Source organism: Amborella trichopoda, chromosome 9 (assembly GCF_054954075.1).
Source record: "Amborella trichopoda isolate Santa Cruz 75 chromosome 9, AtrichopodaSantaCruz75HAP2 v2.0, whole genome shotgun sequence".
Lineage (NCBI taxonomy): Eukaryota > Viridiplantae > Streptophyta > Magnoliopsida > Amborellales > Amborellaceae > Amborella > Amborella trichopoda.
Genome location: NC_142344.1, coordinates 14,057,895 through 14,077,569, shown reverse-complemented (window position 1 = coordinate 14,077,569; position 19,675 = coordinate 14,057,895). Strand labels below are relative to the sequence as shown.

The 19,675-nt window shown below is 34.0% G+C and overlaps 1 protein-coding gene across 4 annotated transcripts in view; it reads right to left on the bottom strand.

Annotated features, from left to right (window-relative positions):
* The window catches only part of ESP (separase), a 45,563-nt gene extending 38,866 nt beyond the window's left edge, over nt 1-6,697 (bottom strand). For 3 of the 4 annotated variants that reach the window (XM_020661522.2, XM_020661523.2, XM_020661524.2), the window contains exon 1: nt 5,960-6,691. In XM_020661522.2, the coding sequence (XP_020517181.2) occupies nt 5,960-6,573 (614 nt within the window). In that variant the 5' untranslated portion in view covers nt 6,574-6,691. Of the gene's footprint in view, nt 1-5,959 lie in introns of all 4 variants that reach the window. The other variant, XM_020661528.2, reaches the window with a different exon arrangement.
* Nucleotides 6,698-19,675: the final 12,978 nt, after the last annotated feature.

Sequence of the window (19,675 nt, the reverse complement as noted above, 5' to 3'; positions counted from 1 at the left end):
GCCATATCATCCTTAAACACACGCACGCACACACAAAGTAGATAAATATATGCATATATGTTTGTACAAGGCACCACGAAATCAAGGTGTCTGCCTAGTTAGTGAGTCCCCTTTTGGCCAACCAGCGCCTTTTAAAACAACGGCCTAAAAGACTAGATACAATCCACTTGACACAGTTGTGATCACCAGCAGCCAATAACCAGTAGTAAGCCGCGTTTCACAGAGAGCAACAATCGACTAAGAAGAGAGTGCAATAAAAAGGGCACCAATGTGGGGATCCGCGTCCTCCAACATGCACCACAAGAGAAAACTAGGAGAAAGGCTCCATTTCGTTCAATTCGTTACAATCTTTGTTTTATTCACCAAACAAACATTACCCATTAGTCATAGGTTTCTATATTAATACCACTTACCTTCTAAAAACTCTCCCAACTGAAAACAACAAACTCCTTATCTTTCTAAAAGATAACCTTCAACTTATTATCTAAAAAAATCAATCTCTCTATCTTAAAAGAGAAACCCTCCTATCAACATGATTTTCTAAAAGATAAGTCTCCTACATTCATTAAAATTTCAATTAATCTTATTAAATAAAAATTGAATACCCTACCCACAAAATAAATAAAATTCCATTGTAACCAGTATGCAATAATACCTAAAAATTAACCCCAATAAAAGATAGAAAGTCTACCCACATATGTGAAAATTAAAATAAAAAAATTAACACAAATTTTGAATTATCAATCTCGTGATTTGCATCATTCTCCCTTTGTTGGAGAAAACTCACCCTCGAGTTTTGAAATGGGTTAACATGGATTCTTATCTAAACACAAGGCCTTTCTCAACCCGAATATTGTGCATGAACATTAGGGCTTGATCTTGGGACCCATGGGTTAGATGCTCGACTAAAATATCCTCAAGCCAATTATTGAAGGTTTTGGCACAAACTAACAATGCTAGCATACAACTGTGGATGGAATCTTCAAATTGGAAACAGGAAAGGTCAGCCCCACCATTGGCGAGAAAAAATAAATCTTTATAGTCAATGCCCCCTATTGCCTCCTCTTCAACCTCTGTACCACTTCTATCCACATCATTACCATCATTCCCACCATCACCATCCCTAGTAACTTGTTCTTCATCATAGATAGGAACTCCAAGTTTTTCATTTACATCTAATGCTTCATCCAAAATTGGATCACTATGATAGGATCACTTGGTTTTTTATGGAAAATAGGATCGCTATGAAGATAGGATCATTATCAAAGATAGGACCATCCACATAGTGAGCTAGGGACAGTTTTTCTCTTTCAACCACATCACTTCATGCCATCAACTGATGAAATTTGATGGTGTACTAATCCAACATTTTTTTTCCTAACTAAGACTATTCATCGTATGATAAAGGGACAATAGACAATTTTCAGGTAGATTTTTTTCTTTAATTTCTTTCTAATCTTCCCAAGTGTTAATTTTGGACTTTCCCATTATCTCTCGCTTTGCTCTCAGCTGTTCCCATTATACCGAAGCACTTTTCTTCAATTTAATGGCAATAATTGTATCTTTGTATTCTCTGACACATTCTTGTAATCAAGGACCCTCTCAACTATGTTTAACCAGTATATAAACTCCTCAAGCTGCAACTTTCCTTCAATATCAGGAATATCTACTTTTAGATCTATGGATTTTGAGTGCCACCTATACCTCCAATCATATTCCTCTTTACTCGACTCATCCCACAGAGCACGATCTTGGAAAGGGTTGTACTCAACTTCATCTTGAACGAACAAAACTTCATTTCACCCACAATCGATCCCTACAAGCCGGCTTGTAAGTTCTTGAACTTGTCAACTCAGATCCTTTATCTCCTGATCCCACTCATCATGAGGTGGACCCATAGGAATACTCATGCCTCAACCTATTCTTGCTGCCATGGATTCACCAAATCATAAACCCTAGGTAAAGAACAAATAGCAAGGTCTAGACTTATTAGGCAAACCTTAGCCTAAAATCAGAAAACCCTATACTTGGTTGCAGATTCCTAGCTTTGTTGTTGAAGAAAACCTGGGCTCTGATAGCAACTAATGCAGTTGTTATCACTGGCAGCCAATAACCAATATTACAATTGTTCTTTAGAAAGAAAACAATCGACTGAGAAGAGATCGCAAGAAAAAGAGCACCAATGTGGGGATCCGAGCATCCACCATGCACCACAAGAGAAAATAAGGAGAAAGGCTCTCTCTCTCCATTGTTAAAAAACTCTGTTTCATTCATTAAAAAGACAACCCATTACAATGGAGCTGTTTTTTATATTACAACCACTTACCTTCTAAAAACTCTCCCCACAAAAAAAAGAACAAACTCATTATCTTTCTAAAAGATAACCTTCTTCAACTTATTATCTAAAAAAATAAGCCTCCTTGTCTAGTAAGATAAAACTTCCCATCTATGTGATTTTCTAAAAGATAAGTCTCCTAAATTCATTCTCCTTCATGCTTAACCCAAACCACATAGGACACCCATTAGGAACCCCTTGTGGTCTACTATGATCCCACAAAAATAGAAAACTAGCAAAATTTTAAAACTCAAGTTAATCCTAATAAATAAAAATTGAACACCCTACCCACAAAATACATAAAATTCCATCGTAACCCTTATGCAATAATTCCTAAAAATTGACCCCAATAAAAGATAAAAAGTTTACCTACATCTACGAAAATCAAAATAAAAAAAAAAAAACATTAAAGTTTGAATTATCCATCTCTTGACTTGCATCACAACTGCATTATAACATATTGCAGCAGGGGATGTAGAAATAATAACCAATACCCAAAAATTCTGGGATCATGCTAGTAAAAGTGCTAGGCAGCCCCAAGCGATTTAGAGTGCTAAAAGTTCTAGGTACTGCTAATTAATTTAGAGAAAACAGTTATTTAATTTAATTAATAGACACAAACAATAAATATAAGTGGTTTAAAAAACGGTTCGGTGCCCCCGATCAGGCACCCCAAAACCCATTCGAACCAGTGAATCGACGTTTCGGATCATGAATCAATCAGAATCAGAAATTTTTGTCCCAAAAAATCTTTAAAAAATCACTAAAATCTCTAAAAATAGTGTTGTTTAATTTCTAAAAAAATTTAAGAGTGGTGCATTACGTATTTTCATTACTTTGTAAAAATAGGTAATTACTAAGACGTTGTTTTTCTATCTGGCTGTCTGTATAATTAAAATAAATAAATTAATAAATACAATATAAGACTTGGTTATCATTGTAATTAGTATAATATTAATTACAATATTATAATAAATGTGATTCAAAAAACAAGGGTATGACCCTCACAAATAAATAAATCTAATATATAATAATTAGTGTGGATAGAAATATAGAATTTAAAAATATAAATTACAATAATATTTTAATAAAATTAAAAGATAAATAAATAAATTCATACTTGCAATGTGAGGTAAACTAGTTACAAACACTTCCATATTATAAGATTAAAAAAATTAATTCGTTTTACTCATCCAAAATTATTACAACCTAACTAACTATAATAATATATATTAAAATTGAAGTTGTTGGTTTATAACTTTATATTTTATAATTATTTTACTATACAAATAAAAATATAAATGTTTTATTATATCATCTAATTTAAAAAATCTTATTTACAATTATAAGATAAAATAATACATTACAAAATTTATAATATAAATAAATTAACAAATAATATATAATATTTTCTTATTAATAAATTAAAAAAATTCATATTTGCAATGTGGGATAATTGATAAACAACTTGAAATAATTCTAAAGTGGTATAAGTTAGAGTTATTTTTCTCTCTTAAAATATCCTCTAAACTTTTTTTTTTTTTAATATTCAATAAACTAGAATTAGTATTAATTTTTTGCTTTTTTTAATATCCTATGAGCTAGTACTAATTTTTTAATCCTAATTAACTAATTAATTAATTATTAATCATATAATAAAATAATCCCATGAGATAATAGCCTAATAGAGTTTTTATGTTTTTTTGGATAAGTAAATTTAAATTTTTTTGGTGAAAGATAGAGGTGATGGGCACCCAATTATTAATTTTATTTTTCCTTTTTTTATCATCTAATTTAATTTCTACCATTGGGCATACTTCTTACTTTTGATGCGTGTACACCGTCGCACATACACCATCGCGCGTACACCGCAGTATTTTTTCTTTAAAACCTATGGTCCCAACCCGTACACCTGCTTTTTAACTCATTTAATAGCAGAGTCTTTATCCCATCATACAATTAATACGCAGTCTTTATCCCATCGTACACCATCAAGCGGATCTATCAAAATAGGCGTAGTAATTTATCCCACATTGAAGCCATGTGGGAAGAAAGACTACTATAAAAGGATCAAACCTGCCCGTGCCTGACGATGTTCTTGTTGCATGGCCACGCGTACGCGCGTTGTGCATGCTGACGTCAGCTTTTAGGAAGCGATTTTAAGTTGTGACTCAGCGGTTCACTGTATAGAATCGGCGACTCTGGACGATTTACTTTAGCAACTCGTCTGACGATTTTGTATATTTCACTAGAATCAACACGGGATGACCGATTCCCGTGTCGACTCGAGCGAGTCCGTTGCAACTCGCCGATTTTTAAAACACTAGTAAATATTGATTTCACATCATCACTACTCACTCTTGAATCCTGCAAAAGTCTCCCATGTATCCAAAAATTGATTTCACATCATCACTACTCACTCTTGAATCCTGCAAAAGTCTCCCATGTATCCAGTATATTATAATCTGGAGAACACCATTTTGTACATTGGTCCATCTCCCTCTTAATTTTCACTAATAACCTTAAAGCTCATTTTCTGCCTCCTTTTCCTCTCCTCATCTTGCCGGATCAAATAATTGCCCCCCACCCACTAGTCTTCATAATAAAAAAAGATATGGCCATTTAAAAAAGAAAGGAGCGGCTTTTCCTCTCTGTGTATGTAAACATGGCTCTACTTCTAGCCCGCCTTTTCTTTGAGCGTAATGACACTCTAAGCCAATACAAACCCTCCACGATAGTGTTTAGAGAAAGAGGCAAACATAAATGTATCTAATCAACATCTCACAACATCTAAGCCTAGGCCCTTCTCCCCAAACCCAAAAGATCAGTACACAGAAATCTATAGCCAACAATATAGCCAGTGAAGTGCTCAAACTATGAGAAGAGGCTTCACCACCATCACACCACTCACATTCCCCAACAACCGAGGCAACAGGAACCATCAATTATTCTGTTTTTTTGGACTCAGGGGAGTATGCAATGTCCAGCTCCATTTGAGAAACAAAGGGAAGCATGGATATATAGGAAGCCCTTCAACATTAACAGAAACGTATTTGGTACAGGCATGAACCAGCAGTTAAGTAAATCAGAAATATATAGCCATTTTGTTCCATCGTTGCTTCCAAGCAGCCAAGTCCAACCACACAGATTAATTATGTCTCTAATAAACAGTAGATACAGATGCAGGATAGATACAAAACCAAAATGTGCATGAATCCTAAATTCCAAGATCTAGTTGTTGCCTCCATATTTGCTAAAATCAAAGATAATCACATATATGTATGTGATAAAGTTAATTATGTCTCCAACAAATGCCAGATACAGATGCAGGATATAGACAAAAAGCAGAAATGTGTCCCCTAAAATACAAGATATCGGTGTTGCCAGCTAATGCTCTAAAATCAAAGGTAACCACCGATGGTTATGTGATTGAATCATTGCGATCACACAGTAAATTATTTAGGTAAACAGATTTCAGATATTGATGCATACAGAGCTACAAAATCAGAGATGCATAAATGAGAATGTCATTCTAACGCCCAAAAATCAAAGATAGGAACCAGCAGCTAGCCTTAGCATCAATCAGTAAGTAAACATAAGATTCAGACCATAGATGCTTCTTACCTCAACCAAGGCCTGACCAGATTAATAAGAGACAGGATCTGCCTATAAGCCGCACTATCTACACACTTGCTTTCATACATACAATTCACAATACAGAAAACAGTTTCGACAATCAAAGATGCGAGCCCTGATTCGTGCTTCTCCACCTCATCCGGGAGCAAGCAAGCCCCAACTTCATCCCGACATAAATCCCGAGTAACACCAGGTTGCAATCCCTCTAAAACTTGATAACATAGAACCTTAGCTTCATTATAATAACCCCATATCTGGCGTCTTCGAGCAAGGAGAAGCCTTTGTTGATCGAGACCATAGGGCTTCCAATCAAGACAGGGCAAAATTCGTGAAATGCAAGTAATTGTCATCTCATAGATTTTGAAGAGCTCTTTGGACCAGGCTAGGGTTTCACATGTGATAGGAGATGGGCACGTTTTAAGGGTTTCAGGTAAAACTTTTAGCAGTCGGGAGAGAGAGGATACGAAGCACTTCGCCAGAGGGCGAAGATGTGAGGGATTGGATTCAGAGAGAGAGAGGAGGGGCTTGAGGTATTCATAGAAGCGATCGGAGAGGCCTGCACAGTTGGAAGTTTGGTGTAGAGTAGAGATAAGTTGCTCCATGAGAGTTGCAGGTGGAGAGTTTTGAGGGAGAGAGGGAGGGAGAGACGTAAATAGAATAAGGGAATTTGAAGGTTTAGGAGGGAATTTTGAAGAGAGAGTCGATGAAAAACTGTAGGAGGGATTGGATTTTGGAAGGGGAACGCATTTTGGTGCGTCCGCATACGCACTTTATTCATGTGCGGGTTCCTTCAAAATTTCTCTTTAAATATAATATGTCAATAATCTTGACTCTCACATTTGGGAGTGGCTGCACGAATCATGATTCATCATTCTGCTCTATCAAATACCTTCTACTTACATCCAAGCTTACACCTCCTAATATATGTTACAGTGGGTCAATACTATATATGGCCTACCTACCTATATCTATTTTCTACCATCTTATCACCTATTAAAGTCGTACCTAAGCTTTATTGAATGTATTTATTTCAAATTATATCTTTTCCCATCTTGTTACTCATCCATATAAACATCATTGTCTCAGTTATACTCATCCAATGGGTATATTGTTTCTTGACAGCCCAACATTTTGCCCTATAAAAACAAAGTTGGTATCATAGATACTCTATAGAACTTCTCCTTCAGCTTCATTGGCATGTAGAGATCACATAAAACTCTGGTTGTACATCCTCACGTCGTCCACCCAGCTCTAGTTTTATGTGAGGCATTTTCCTCAATCTCTCCGTTTTCTTTTATTATCGACCCAAGCTATTGAAAATACGCTCTTTTTGGTATTTCTTGGTCATCAATCTTAATTATTTCCTCGTCTCTACTCCTTTTTATTACTAAATGTGCATTCCATATACATTGTCTCAGTCCATCTAAGTTTAAAACATTTATATTCTAGAGCATCCATCCAAAGTTCTAACTTTGTGTTGACGCGGATTTAAGTCTCATCGATAAAAACTATGCCGTCTGCAAAATGAAATACACCACGATACCTCATATTGCCTCTCACGACCATGAACCTTAAATTATAAAAATATATTACTTTATTTTTAGATAGATTTTAGCTATTCATTTAAATTCTTTTTAAATAATCATTTTATAGTTACAAAACTATTTTTTTTCATATTCCGTCATGGTGGTGGTCAAAATTATCACCTTAAAAATTCCACATCAAAAAATCATCTTTAATACACTTTTTTAAAGGAGACGACATATAAACATGGACACAAAGACAGTCCTTTGAGGGTCAAGATATGGGAATATATATAATGAGACCATTTACCTTTAGTACAAAGAGTTTCCAGTTACTTATAATCATCGAGAAATCTGATAGTTTGGGTGTGTTACAAAGTTCAAAAAAAAAAAAATTGAATTTTGAGCTTGATTAATGAAATAAATGCAATCACTTAATTTCACAACTAATAGTCAACATTAAATGGGACCACGTTGTACCAAAGGTAAACAGTCTCATTGTATATTTTTCCTTATATAAGGGAGTAGTTTCATATGGGGGAATGTGGAATGTCGGGGTTTTTATATGATGGGCTTTGGTGGATTTTGTAGGTTCATGAAAATGTCAACTCGACAGTGTGGAATGTCGGGTTTCGATTCAAATGGCAAAAATGACTTCTATACAAGGAGATGGTGCCCAGCCAATCATTCTATTCTCTTTCTAAGAGCAAGGTAGACTACTCCATCAAATCATAGTTGGGTTTAGATGTATATTACCAAACTTGAGCTACGGTTGTTAATGGGCCCATGCCACTCTGGGGCTTTCGAGCTAAGGCTAGTTTCAAACTGAATTCATGACAAATGTGCTCTTCTTTCTTTGGTTGGTTTGGGTTGGGATCAAGGCTCATTATCATGAATTTGGGGTGTGGCCCTGAATTTATAGTTTTGAGCCTGGCTCAGGTCTGGAGTCCGGACTGATCCAGCTAGTTAACTACCCTACTTGCCATTCTAATTATCTAAATGTGTAGTTGTAGAGGATTTGCAATCAATTTAAAAAATTAACGGAGTGTTTTGATCGAACACTCATCTTAGACATCATCATCATCATAGCCTTTTTCCAATTAGATACCAAGAGCATCTTAGGGTTATGATTATGATATGGGAGATCAACACCTGCACACAAGTCATTTAGAGGGAAAACAAACGATATTGTGTTAGTGTTTTATGTCTAGAAAATTTATGTTCGTCCCCCGCGACCATGTTATCAAAAATTTGAATTGAATTTTTTATATATGTACTTTTATTTCTTATTTTTCTCAAAATGCTTTCTCTTAAGACATTAAATATCCAAGCAATGATGACTTCGAATTGCCATTCTGAACAAGTTTTTAACTGTGACCTCATACCTTCATGATAAGAAGTCAAGCTTTTTTAATTGAGACTTTGGACCTTTGTGCTCTAAACGCAAGGGTTTACTCAGACATGTAACTTCATACCTTCATCTTCTGCAGTCAAGTTTTGTTGAATGACTTTAAATCCTTAAAGTCTAAAGTCATTTAAACAAGTTTTGACTTCAGATTTTGAAAGTCCGAAATCAACATTTTCTCAAATATTTCAAGTTAGGTGGTTTTAGATCCTCAAGATCTTAAGTCAAACACTCTAAACCTTAATTTCAAATATTCAAGATCGGAAGCTAAGAATGATACTTTCATTTCTAACTTTGATGGTCCGAAGTGGAAGCATTTTGGAAAATTAAAATTATATATTAAGCAAGAGGAACACCCTCGCTATTTTTGCGTTACGTGTCCCTTTTTATTCCATAATTGTCCTCTCTCTCTCTCTATTATCCCTCCCTCTTCCTAATGCCATATTTCTCTCTCCCTTTCTTCTTTCTTTAAATATCTCCCCCAAAATATAGAAAGCATTAGACGGCTTATCTCACTTTCTCTTTCTCTCTCCACACTATCTTTCTTTCTCTCTCTCTATTTATCTCTTACTTTTTTTCTTTCTCACATCCCTCTCTCCACACTATCTCTCTCATGTCCTCTCCTTCTATCTATCATCTATTTCCTTAAATCTCTAACAAAATTTGAAAGTATTTCTCTCTCCAATAAACTCTCTTTATATCTCTCTACCCGTGTCACCCAACCCCAGAAGACAAGTGATGTGTCATCCCCTTTAAAAAAAAAATAACAAAATACAAAAATTGGACAACACTCCCCGGTCACCCAGTCCAGGAGGACACGTGATTATGGCCCCACCTTTTCCTACCAATATATATATATATATATATATATATATATATAAGATAAAAAAAAATATTGGGCAACGCTCAAATTTTTTTGAACAAAAATGCCCCTGCTCAAGTTCCAGGGCGTTCTGGGATAAAAAATTATCCTTTTTCGTATATTTTCTTTATGAAATTCTTTTTCAAATGATTTTAAAATAAATTTATCTCAAACAGCATGTTAGAATCTCCTCGATGGTACAAGCTTAAACTACCATCCAATTTTGAAATAAAACCCAAAAAAATTCAAAAAAATAAGCATAAGACAACCCAAAAAACCTCTAGAATCCAAGTCATGTGATTTTGGAGGTGGGTGGCCTGGGCGACACAGAGTCATTGGGCGACAAAAGGCATGTCGTCCAAAAATTTTTAGACAAATAAGCCCCTACTCCAATTCCAAAGCCTTCCGGGGACAAAGTTGGTTTTTTTATGCATTTTGCTTACGAAAAGGACTGTTTTCAAATATTTAATTAATTTTCAAAACTTTTCAGATACTCCCTAGTGGCACGAGTTTAAACTGCCGACCAAAATCACAATTAAAAAAAAAGGTCAAACTTGTGCAACGTAAAAAAACCAAGATAGGAAAACGTCTAACCTCGTATGACATTAAAGGTCGGGTGTATTCAAAAAATGTCTAGCCCCGTATGACATAAAATGTTGAGTGTATCCGTCTAGCCCACTATGGTGTAAAGGGTCAGGTGTATATGTCCGTCACTGCAAGGCGTTAAATTGCTTAGATGACTTTATGGTTGCAGAAGCCAAAAATGCTAACTAAAAAATTATTTTTAAAATATCTTTATTTTTTCAAAATGATTCACTAGATGTCTTGGTTTAAAAAACTTTAACTTTTTTGTTAAAATCGTAACTTGTCCAAAGCTCCTGGTTCTATTTTAAAACTCTCCTTATTTTTAAAATTTCTAAAACGTATTTTAAAACAAAGGAGCTTGGACACTCGTATATGATGATTACTGTGTTGCCGCCTCATCTCACTCTTTAGAATTGACCAGGCAAACGTTTTCTTAAAACAAATAAAACTTATAGAATACCTTAAGAAACCCTAAAAAAAAATATATATATATATATATATCATATTCAATAGTTTAAAAGTGAAAACCTCTGAAGTTAAATGACATGGCCAGCAAATCCAACTCGAGTTTCATGCTTGCGGAAATCACCGAAACATCTCATGCCGAAAACCCTAGGATGAAAATGCCCTAAGTGGGTAAGCGGGGAGTAAATAAAAATGTCACCAATGTCTACTTCTTTAACACTCACATGTCCTTTGAATGACAGGGAGCACCAAATAGTGACAGCTGTTGACACCCTATCTTGAAAACTAGCAAATTCAATGTTTTATTTAACTATAGACAGCCTTAGGACCACAATATCCCAGTAAACCCCCAAACCATAGACCACCATAATCCATATTGTTTGCCATGTGATCCAAAATCCTGTAGAACACCTTATTTTAGTAAAAAAATATTTAAAATACTAAAACATATCGTTTTGACCTAAATTTTTGCATGCAGCATCACAAGAGCCCGTAGATCCCCCCATAACTGGAATCTACCGATTCTGGGTAGATTTGGTTTGGGCAACACCACTGGTGCGGTATCCTCCAACGCAGACTGACCCAAATCGGTTGATTTTTGGCAAGCAGCATCCCAACAACCCCAAATTAGCCCATACAATAATCTTCCAACTATGGGCATATTTGGTATGGGCGATATAGCCTAGACTGACCCAAATCAGTTGATTTTTAGCAAGTAGTATCCCAATAGCCCAAAATCACCGCATACTGGAATCTGCGAATTTTTAGTAGATTTGGTATGCCAATTTTTGCATGCCAACCCCACCTGAATCATTTTTGGCTAGGTTCATTGAACTTGGACCATTTTGGTATGGGTGATACTATTAGCGTCGCCCAAGCCTTGGACCACCAAAACAACAGTCTAGGCTGAGAAATCTTTTGGTTTATAGTTTGTTACCTATTCCAGACATTTTTCAGCTTATAAAAAGGTCATTTTGGGATCATTTTAGGTTAGACTCTTTAGACCTTATTAGCTTGTTTGCCTAGAGAAAATTATGAGATTGTGAGACTTGAGAAAAACCTAACTCTAAGAAAACATTGGCTTTAGGCCATCTACAGTCCTTAAATTAAGAAATCTATCAAAACCTGAAGAAAGACAAAGCGGATACATGACATAAACTCAGCCGGTCCTGAAACAAGCGAGGCCTCGAAGCCTCAGAAGTTCCGGGCCACCTAGCCCGATCTGGTATTTTTTTACTCTTTCTGCATTTATTTATTTTTATTAGAATTAAATCCATTTTATTACATTTTATATTGTATTTTGTATTTTGGATCAATGTTGGCTCTACCACAGATCTGAGAGCAGATATGCTCACTGCATAGTAGATCTGGCCTCAAATCAGAATTTGATTGTCCCACCCTCTATTACTCTCTTAAAAAATCAGTTTGTAGTTCGGATCCAGTCGAATCTCATTCAGAGGTAATCTCGATATGCACTATAAACACTGGACCATTGGATTTAGAGTTCTCTCCACAATATCGCCTTTTCTCTTAAATGTTAAGGGAATTTTTTGGGACCCCAAACCTAAAGCAGACACTTGGGTTTAGGGTTCCCTCTGCAATAGCGCCTTTCCTCTTAAATGCTCTGGGAACTTTGTCAGACCCCAAACCCTAAAGCAGACACTTGGGTCAGGGTTCCCTCTGCAATAGTGCCTTTCCTCTTAAATGTTGTGGGAACTTTGTTGGAGCGCAAACCCTAAAGCAGACACTTGGGTTTAGGGTTCTCTCCGCAATAACACCTTTCCTCTTAAATGTTTTAAGGATTTTTCCGGACCCCAAAAGCAAGGATTCAAGGTGGAGGGACAGGAGGGAGGAGAGTTTGATGGAGGAGATTGAGAAGTAAATGACTTGCAACCCTAACCCCAATATCATTGAGCATTTTGCGGATTTGAAGACGGAGTTACAAACCATATATGCACAGCATTGGGACAACATACTAGAGATCTCTCTGAGGATCAAGAATAAGAGGTTTGAGAGTGTGTTGGTTCCTGACATCACAGCCGTGGGTGAAGGGAGGGGAGTTGTTATGTCATTGAAGTTGGATAGGCTATTTGATTTAGTTTCGGGTTTGACGGTGATGGACCCCAAGAAGTACCTAGCTGAACTCAAGAGCATGAAGATCACTGGTAATGTTGAGATTTCAAACATCAAGAGGGTGAGGTTGTTGCTGAAATCCATGAGGGACGCTAATCCCAAATATCGATGGATTGCGGCCGCAAGGTTGGAGGAGGCTGCAGACAACATCTAGGCAGCTAGGTATCTAATTGAGAAGGGGTGCCAAAAGTGTCCCAAGAATGAAGAAGACATGTGGCTTGAGGTGTGTAAGCTGGCTAGCCCTGATGAAGACAAATCCGTCATCACGAGTGGTCTGAAGTCCATTCCAAACTCGGCAAAGCTGTGGATGCATGCAACGAAATTGGAGCATGACGATGCAAAAAAAGAGTAATGTGTTGGTCAAGGGGCTTAGGAACATCCTTGATTCCGTGAGGTTGTGGAAGGCAATGGTGGAGCTTGCCAACAAGGAGGATGTGCTGCTCTTGCTTCATGCATGTTCAGTTGTAGCTTGCACTTGCAAGGCTTAAAACCTGTGACCAAGAAGGTCTTCAACGAGGGGAGGGAGAAACTCCAAGGCCCGTTTGGATAGGAGGAAATTAGGAATCTTAGATATTTGAAATCCTAAGGAAATCTATGGATTTTTAATATCAAGGATTATTTTTTATGGATTCCTCAAATCTCTTGTTTGGATAAACAATGCAAAATTTATGGATTCCTTGCAATCACTTCCATGTCCATTGTTTGGTAACAAAACTTGATACAATTGATCTCTCTACAATTTTTATATGTTTTATCTCTCTAAAACTCAAAATTTGGGATAGTGTATTTATATAAATTTTGAGATAGTTCCTCTCTCTAAAATTTTATATGGTTTATCTCTATAAAATTTAATATACTTTTTATCCAAACTTTAAAATTTGAAATTGTCTATCTAAAATTTTTGAGATAATTGCTCTCTCTAAAATTTTTTGGTGTTTTACTCTCTCTAAAATTTAATATAGTTTCTCTTTCTAATTTCTATAATTTTAAGATACTCTCTCTATAAAACTTAAAACTTGAGATAGTTCCCCTCTTCAATATTTTTGAGATAGTTTATCTCTCTAAATGTTTTTAAGTAGTTTCACTCTTTAAAATATCATTTAGTCATTCTCTCAAATTTTAAGATACTTTCTCATTCTGAAAGCTAAAATTTGAGATAATTTCCCTCTAAAATTTTTATGATAGTTTCTTTTTCTAAAATTTTTTATGTACTTTATCTATTTAAAATTTGATATAGTTACTCTCTTAAATTTTAAGAGGCACTCTCTCTCTAAACTTCAAGTTTGAGATAGTTTTTCTTTCTAAAATTTTGAAATAGTTTCTCTCTTTAAAATTTGATATAGTGTCTCTCTAAAATTTGATATACTTTCTCCTTTTAAACTTTAAATTTTTAGATACTTTTTCTCTCTAAAACTTAAATTTTGAGATAGTTTCTCGCTAAAAATTTATGAGATAGTTTATCTCTCTAAAAATTTCATGTACTTTCTCTATCTAAAATTTGATATAGTTTATCTTTCCAAAATTTTAAAATACTTTCTCTCTCTTAAATATAAATTTTTCCATAGTTTATCTCTCCAAAATTTTTGAGATAGTTTTTATCTCTAAAATTTTTTAGGTAGCTTCTCTCTCTAAAATTTGATATATTTTTTATCTTTAAAATTTTAATATATTTTATCACTCTAAAATTTCAAATTCGAGATAGATTCTTTCTAAAACTCAAAATTCGAGATAGTTTCTCTCTCTAAAATGTGAGATTTTTCTCTCTTTAAATTTTTTGGCAGTTTCTCTTTCTAGAATCTATAATAAATTATCTCTAAAAGTTTAAGAATACTTTCTCACTCTACAATTTTAAAAATACTTTCTCTTTCTAAAACTTAAGATTTGATATAGTTTCTCTCTCTAAAAATTTAAATATAAAATTGTTTTTCTTTCTAAAAGTTTTGAAATAGTTTATCTATCTAAGAATTGAGATAGTTTATCTCTCTAGAATTTTTCATGTACTTTCTCTCCCTAAAATGTGATTGTTTCTCTCTAAAACTTAAAATTTGAGATAGTTTGTCTATTTAAAATTTTGAGATAGTTTATCTCTCCAAAAAAATTGATACTTTCGCTTTCAAAAATTTTAACTTATTTTATCTCTCTAAAATTTTAATATACTTTTTCGCTCTAAAGTTTAAAATTTGAGATAGTTTCTCTCTCTAGAATTTTGAGATAGTTCATCTCTCCAAAAAATTGGCACTTTATTTTTCTAAAATTTTAACATACTTTCTCTCTCTAAAAGTTAAAAATTGAGATAGTATCTCTCTCTTAAATTTTGAGATAGTTCATCTCTCTAAAAAATTGGTACTTTTTCTCTCTAAAATTTTAACATACTTTCTTGCTTTAAAAGTTAAAATTTGAGATAGTGTCTCTATCTAAAAGTTTTGATATAGTTTATCTCTTTAAAAAAATTAGGTACTTTCTCTTTCTAAAATTTTCATACCTACCAGATGCTCCCTATGTTTCGGGTCGAGGGAGCCAATAAGTGAAATCTATGGGCCTTGGAAATGCAAAAAACAAATTTTGGTATGGAAATGAAATCATGGAAAAGTAGGTCTTATTTCCATGACTTTGATTTTCCTGATTTTAAATATTCTAGTCATTAAGCAATCTAAACAATGGGTTTTGGAAAAATCCAATGTATTAAGAATCCATACCTTGAAATCCATTTACGCAAATGAGCCTTAAAGGGTAGTTTGATATCTCCAGCATCGAAGCTTCCCTTATTCCCTTCTATATTTTATACATCACATTGACATCTTAACATGGAGGTTGGTTACTTGCTAGTGGAGGTTATTCATGTATGTAATACCCCCATATGTTACATACATACAACATGTCCAAGTGTAACATATAGATGTGACACACACCATTTTATATCGTATATGGTACATTATTATTGTGAGTGGGTACAAGAATGTTATACATCACATAACATAAAACGCATGCCATAATATTAAGGGATTGTATACTATGCACCTTTAGTACGAGAGGTCACAATTACTCTTAGCCATTTGATATCGACATAGATGGCTTTCGGTGTATCCTGAAGTTTGATAAATTTTTTTTTGAACTTTGAGTCTAGTCAATAATGCATTCACAACCACTCAATTTAAAATTGGACATGTTCTTTATGAGTCTTATTCACATGTGAGTTGCTTTTAACACTCATTTTTTTTATATAGATCTTTGATCCAAATTTGTATAGATCTATGATCTATACTATTATGATAACGAATACAAAAAATAAATTAAAAGGAAATAAATATTTAAAATATTTTTTTAACGATTATTTTTCCTATCCATTGGATAGGAATCTTTAATTATGGAGGTTCATCTTAAAAATGGACGTCGAGATAGTAAGTCAGCCAACTCATAAAACATATTTCCTTAAAAATTTGATGGACAAGAGTAATTGTGATCTCCTTGCACTAAAAATAAATGGTCTCTTTATAAATTTTTCGAAAGTTTAATATGTTGTTGGCCATTCCTAACATATATTATAGTGGCCGTTGCTGTAATCCCAAAAAGGTGAATATGGGGTGATCTTATGCTGGAAATATGATACATACGAATTTTTAATTTTAATATGATGCAATGTTGCATACATTTGACCGGACCAAGTGTAAAAAAAAATTATAAAATAAAAAAATATAAGGCAATCTAATATTTCTAATATCGAACTGCTCTAGAATGGGGTAGTCCGATGTCTTTGCCTTAGGATCCAAAAAAATAAAAACTAAAAAAAAAAATAGTGGTTTGATATATTTGCAACATCAAATCAAGGACAAAACTATAACACAAGGGAAATTGTTTCATACGGACAGGACCGCATTTCCACAATATGCGGAATATGTGGTCTAGAGGTATAAAGCATCCATCTTAAAGATGGATGCAAATAGGTGGTCCATCTAAAACAAGTGTAACTAACATTTCAAATGTATTTTTAATATAATTATTATTTTTAGTTTTCAATTTTTTTTTCATATTCATGATCTCCATGTTAAAAATTATATATTACCTAAAAATTTAGATCAAATTATATTAAAAAAATATTTTTACTGCGAAACACACATTTCTACAATATGCAGGCTGTCTGCATAGTAACCGCGTCCATAACAGAAAGACCTTAAAAAACCCTTACCATATTCAGCTGACCTCAATTCGTGTCTATTTTATGGAAAAAGTTTATATAAGGATGTTACATTATAATGTAGAACCACGGATGCCCCTCAAAAATCCATCCAAAAAGGTAGTTTTAATATTGAAAAACCCTTTGATTGATCATCTCGACATCGAGATATATGACTATGAAAAATAAAAAGATTTTAAGCATCTGAAAAAGTGCATTTTACAACATATTATCTACACCGTCCATTTTCAAAATTTTCATATTTTTATAGATCTACTTGATTTTAACCATTTTTTAAATTTAAAATTTTATAATTAGATATAAAAATAAATTTTGAGATAATCCTAATAACATTTTACATCAAAATTATATACCATCATAAAATTTGAAGGTGCACGTTACCTCTACACCTACGGATGCATCCGTATGCAAACTGCACCCCTGTTTTGTTGGACATAGAATAATCGTCAAAAATTTAACCACCACGTTCTATTTTTTTCTTTATCGTACTCCACGGTTGTACCAAAAAGTGGACCTCGGTGGGAGGAACACATTATATTTGTGAGCTGTAATGACTTGTATTGCTTTTAGGGTTAGGTTTGGTGAGATCTCCATGGGATTAACGTGTGAATTGAGCAGGCATTAATTATGGTGTGATGGAGTCAAGTTCGATGGCCACTTTCAATCCATAATGCATTATACATGTATAGTGAAAAGACCTAATGCTCTTGCAAGAGCATACTGTTCATTTGATCTATCAAATAAAACTCATTTACGAATATTATTTAGAACCCAGATTTTGGAGATGTAGCCTATATAACCTAACAACCGGCTTCAAAGAATAAATATGACTTTTTATGTAACTCAATATGATTAACATCCCAACATAGAACAAGAACCATTCAATTTTTGAAGGGCAAGGTGTTCAATAGATTAAAAAATATATATATATTTAAAATAATCATATGATAACACTTAGATAGATCTAAAAAATTTGGATTTAAAAATCCTCCCAAATTACTCATTTATCCTAGGGAATTGTTTATAGCATACTCCTGCAGGAACACACTATACACGCTCGTGTGTACATTACATGATGGTGTCATCCATCCTTTCCAATAAAATTGAAGCAACACATTTGGGATACCGAGTATCATCCGTTAATCCATGTCATGACTCGTGATGACTTTGCTTGCTTTACTTACTAAGGTCCAGACCGGCTTTGTATTGTTTATCTATCTTTTTCCACTTTCATGAGTATATTACAACAAAATAATACTTAAAAAACCCTTTGTTCTGATCTTTTTCGACTTTCATGAGTATATTACAACAAAATAATACTTAAAAAACCCTTTGTTCTGATTGAATAGTCTGATCTGACTTACAAAATGAGGATTGTACCGGTTCTTCGACACTATTGGTAATCGGATGGTTCTTGCTAGAACCTATTAGTTCACAGATAGAACAAAGGTTATGACAAGGAACTAGGTTGCTTAGCTTCCACTTTTTTATTTGCTTTTTTATTTGTTTTTTTTAAATAAAATAAAATAAAATAAAAATTAAAATAAGGATTTAAGGGGACTTAAAAAAATATTAGATAGGGCTTAATGAAGTGGGAGGGAGGAGGGCGTAGGGGGTATGTATGTGGGAACCAGTTCAGGACCCATACCATTTCAAAACTGATTTGGTCTCAACTGCTTTTCAATCCACATCAGTGATCCAGATAAGAAATTGTCGGGTCTTACATAGAGGGTTATGTTTCCCTAATTCTGGAATGAGAATATCCCTAAGGGTGCAGTTCAAAGTCCAAACTCACCCCAACTTAATCAAATTTCCAAATGTCTTAGGCTATATGGATGGTGAAATTATAGCTTCGTATATTGTGTCATTTTTACATATCTAATTTATTCACTCTGTTTTATTGAGCCAAGTTTGAAATATTCATGTTTTTATAACTTACTTTATTTTTGGGCGATCAACATTTTTTATCTGATCTTTTAATAATAATTTTTAAAATAAAACTAATTTATTAACCATGTTTTGGTTTGTTGATATTTTATTATTCCCCTACTTTGACCTAACGCAAAAATTGAAAAGCAAAAGGAGTATCTAAAATATAATGCAATCGTGCCTCTAGTGTCACATTTTATCTCCCTCACTCCAATGGAACTAAAACATAATGCAATCGTGAACATCTCCTACTCTCTTATTCATTTCTCAAACCAAGAATGACTTACAAGAAAGGAAATTATGGACCGGAAGCAATCAGTGCTACTACACCCCTAGATGAGGCCTTGGATGCCCTCTATTTGTACCATACGTCATATGACTTTTTTGCCCGTCCTTTTCAGTACACCATACGTCTATCCCTCTCGGGGTATGAACTTTAATATTGGCCCGTTGTAATGATTTGGTTGAAAACGAGTCAAAATCATTGTTTGACTTATTTTATTAGTAACTTTTTAACATTTCATTAGCCAAACATAATAAAGTTAGACAATTTTTTTTTAGTTACATATTTTGTATCCTTAAACTAAGATTTCTATTTTTTCATTAATTT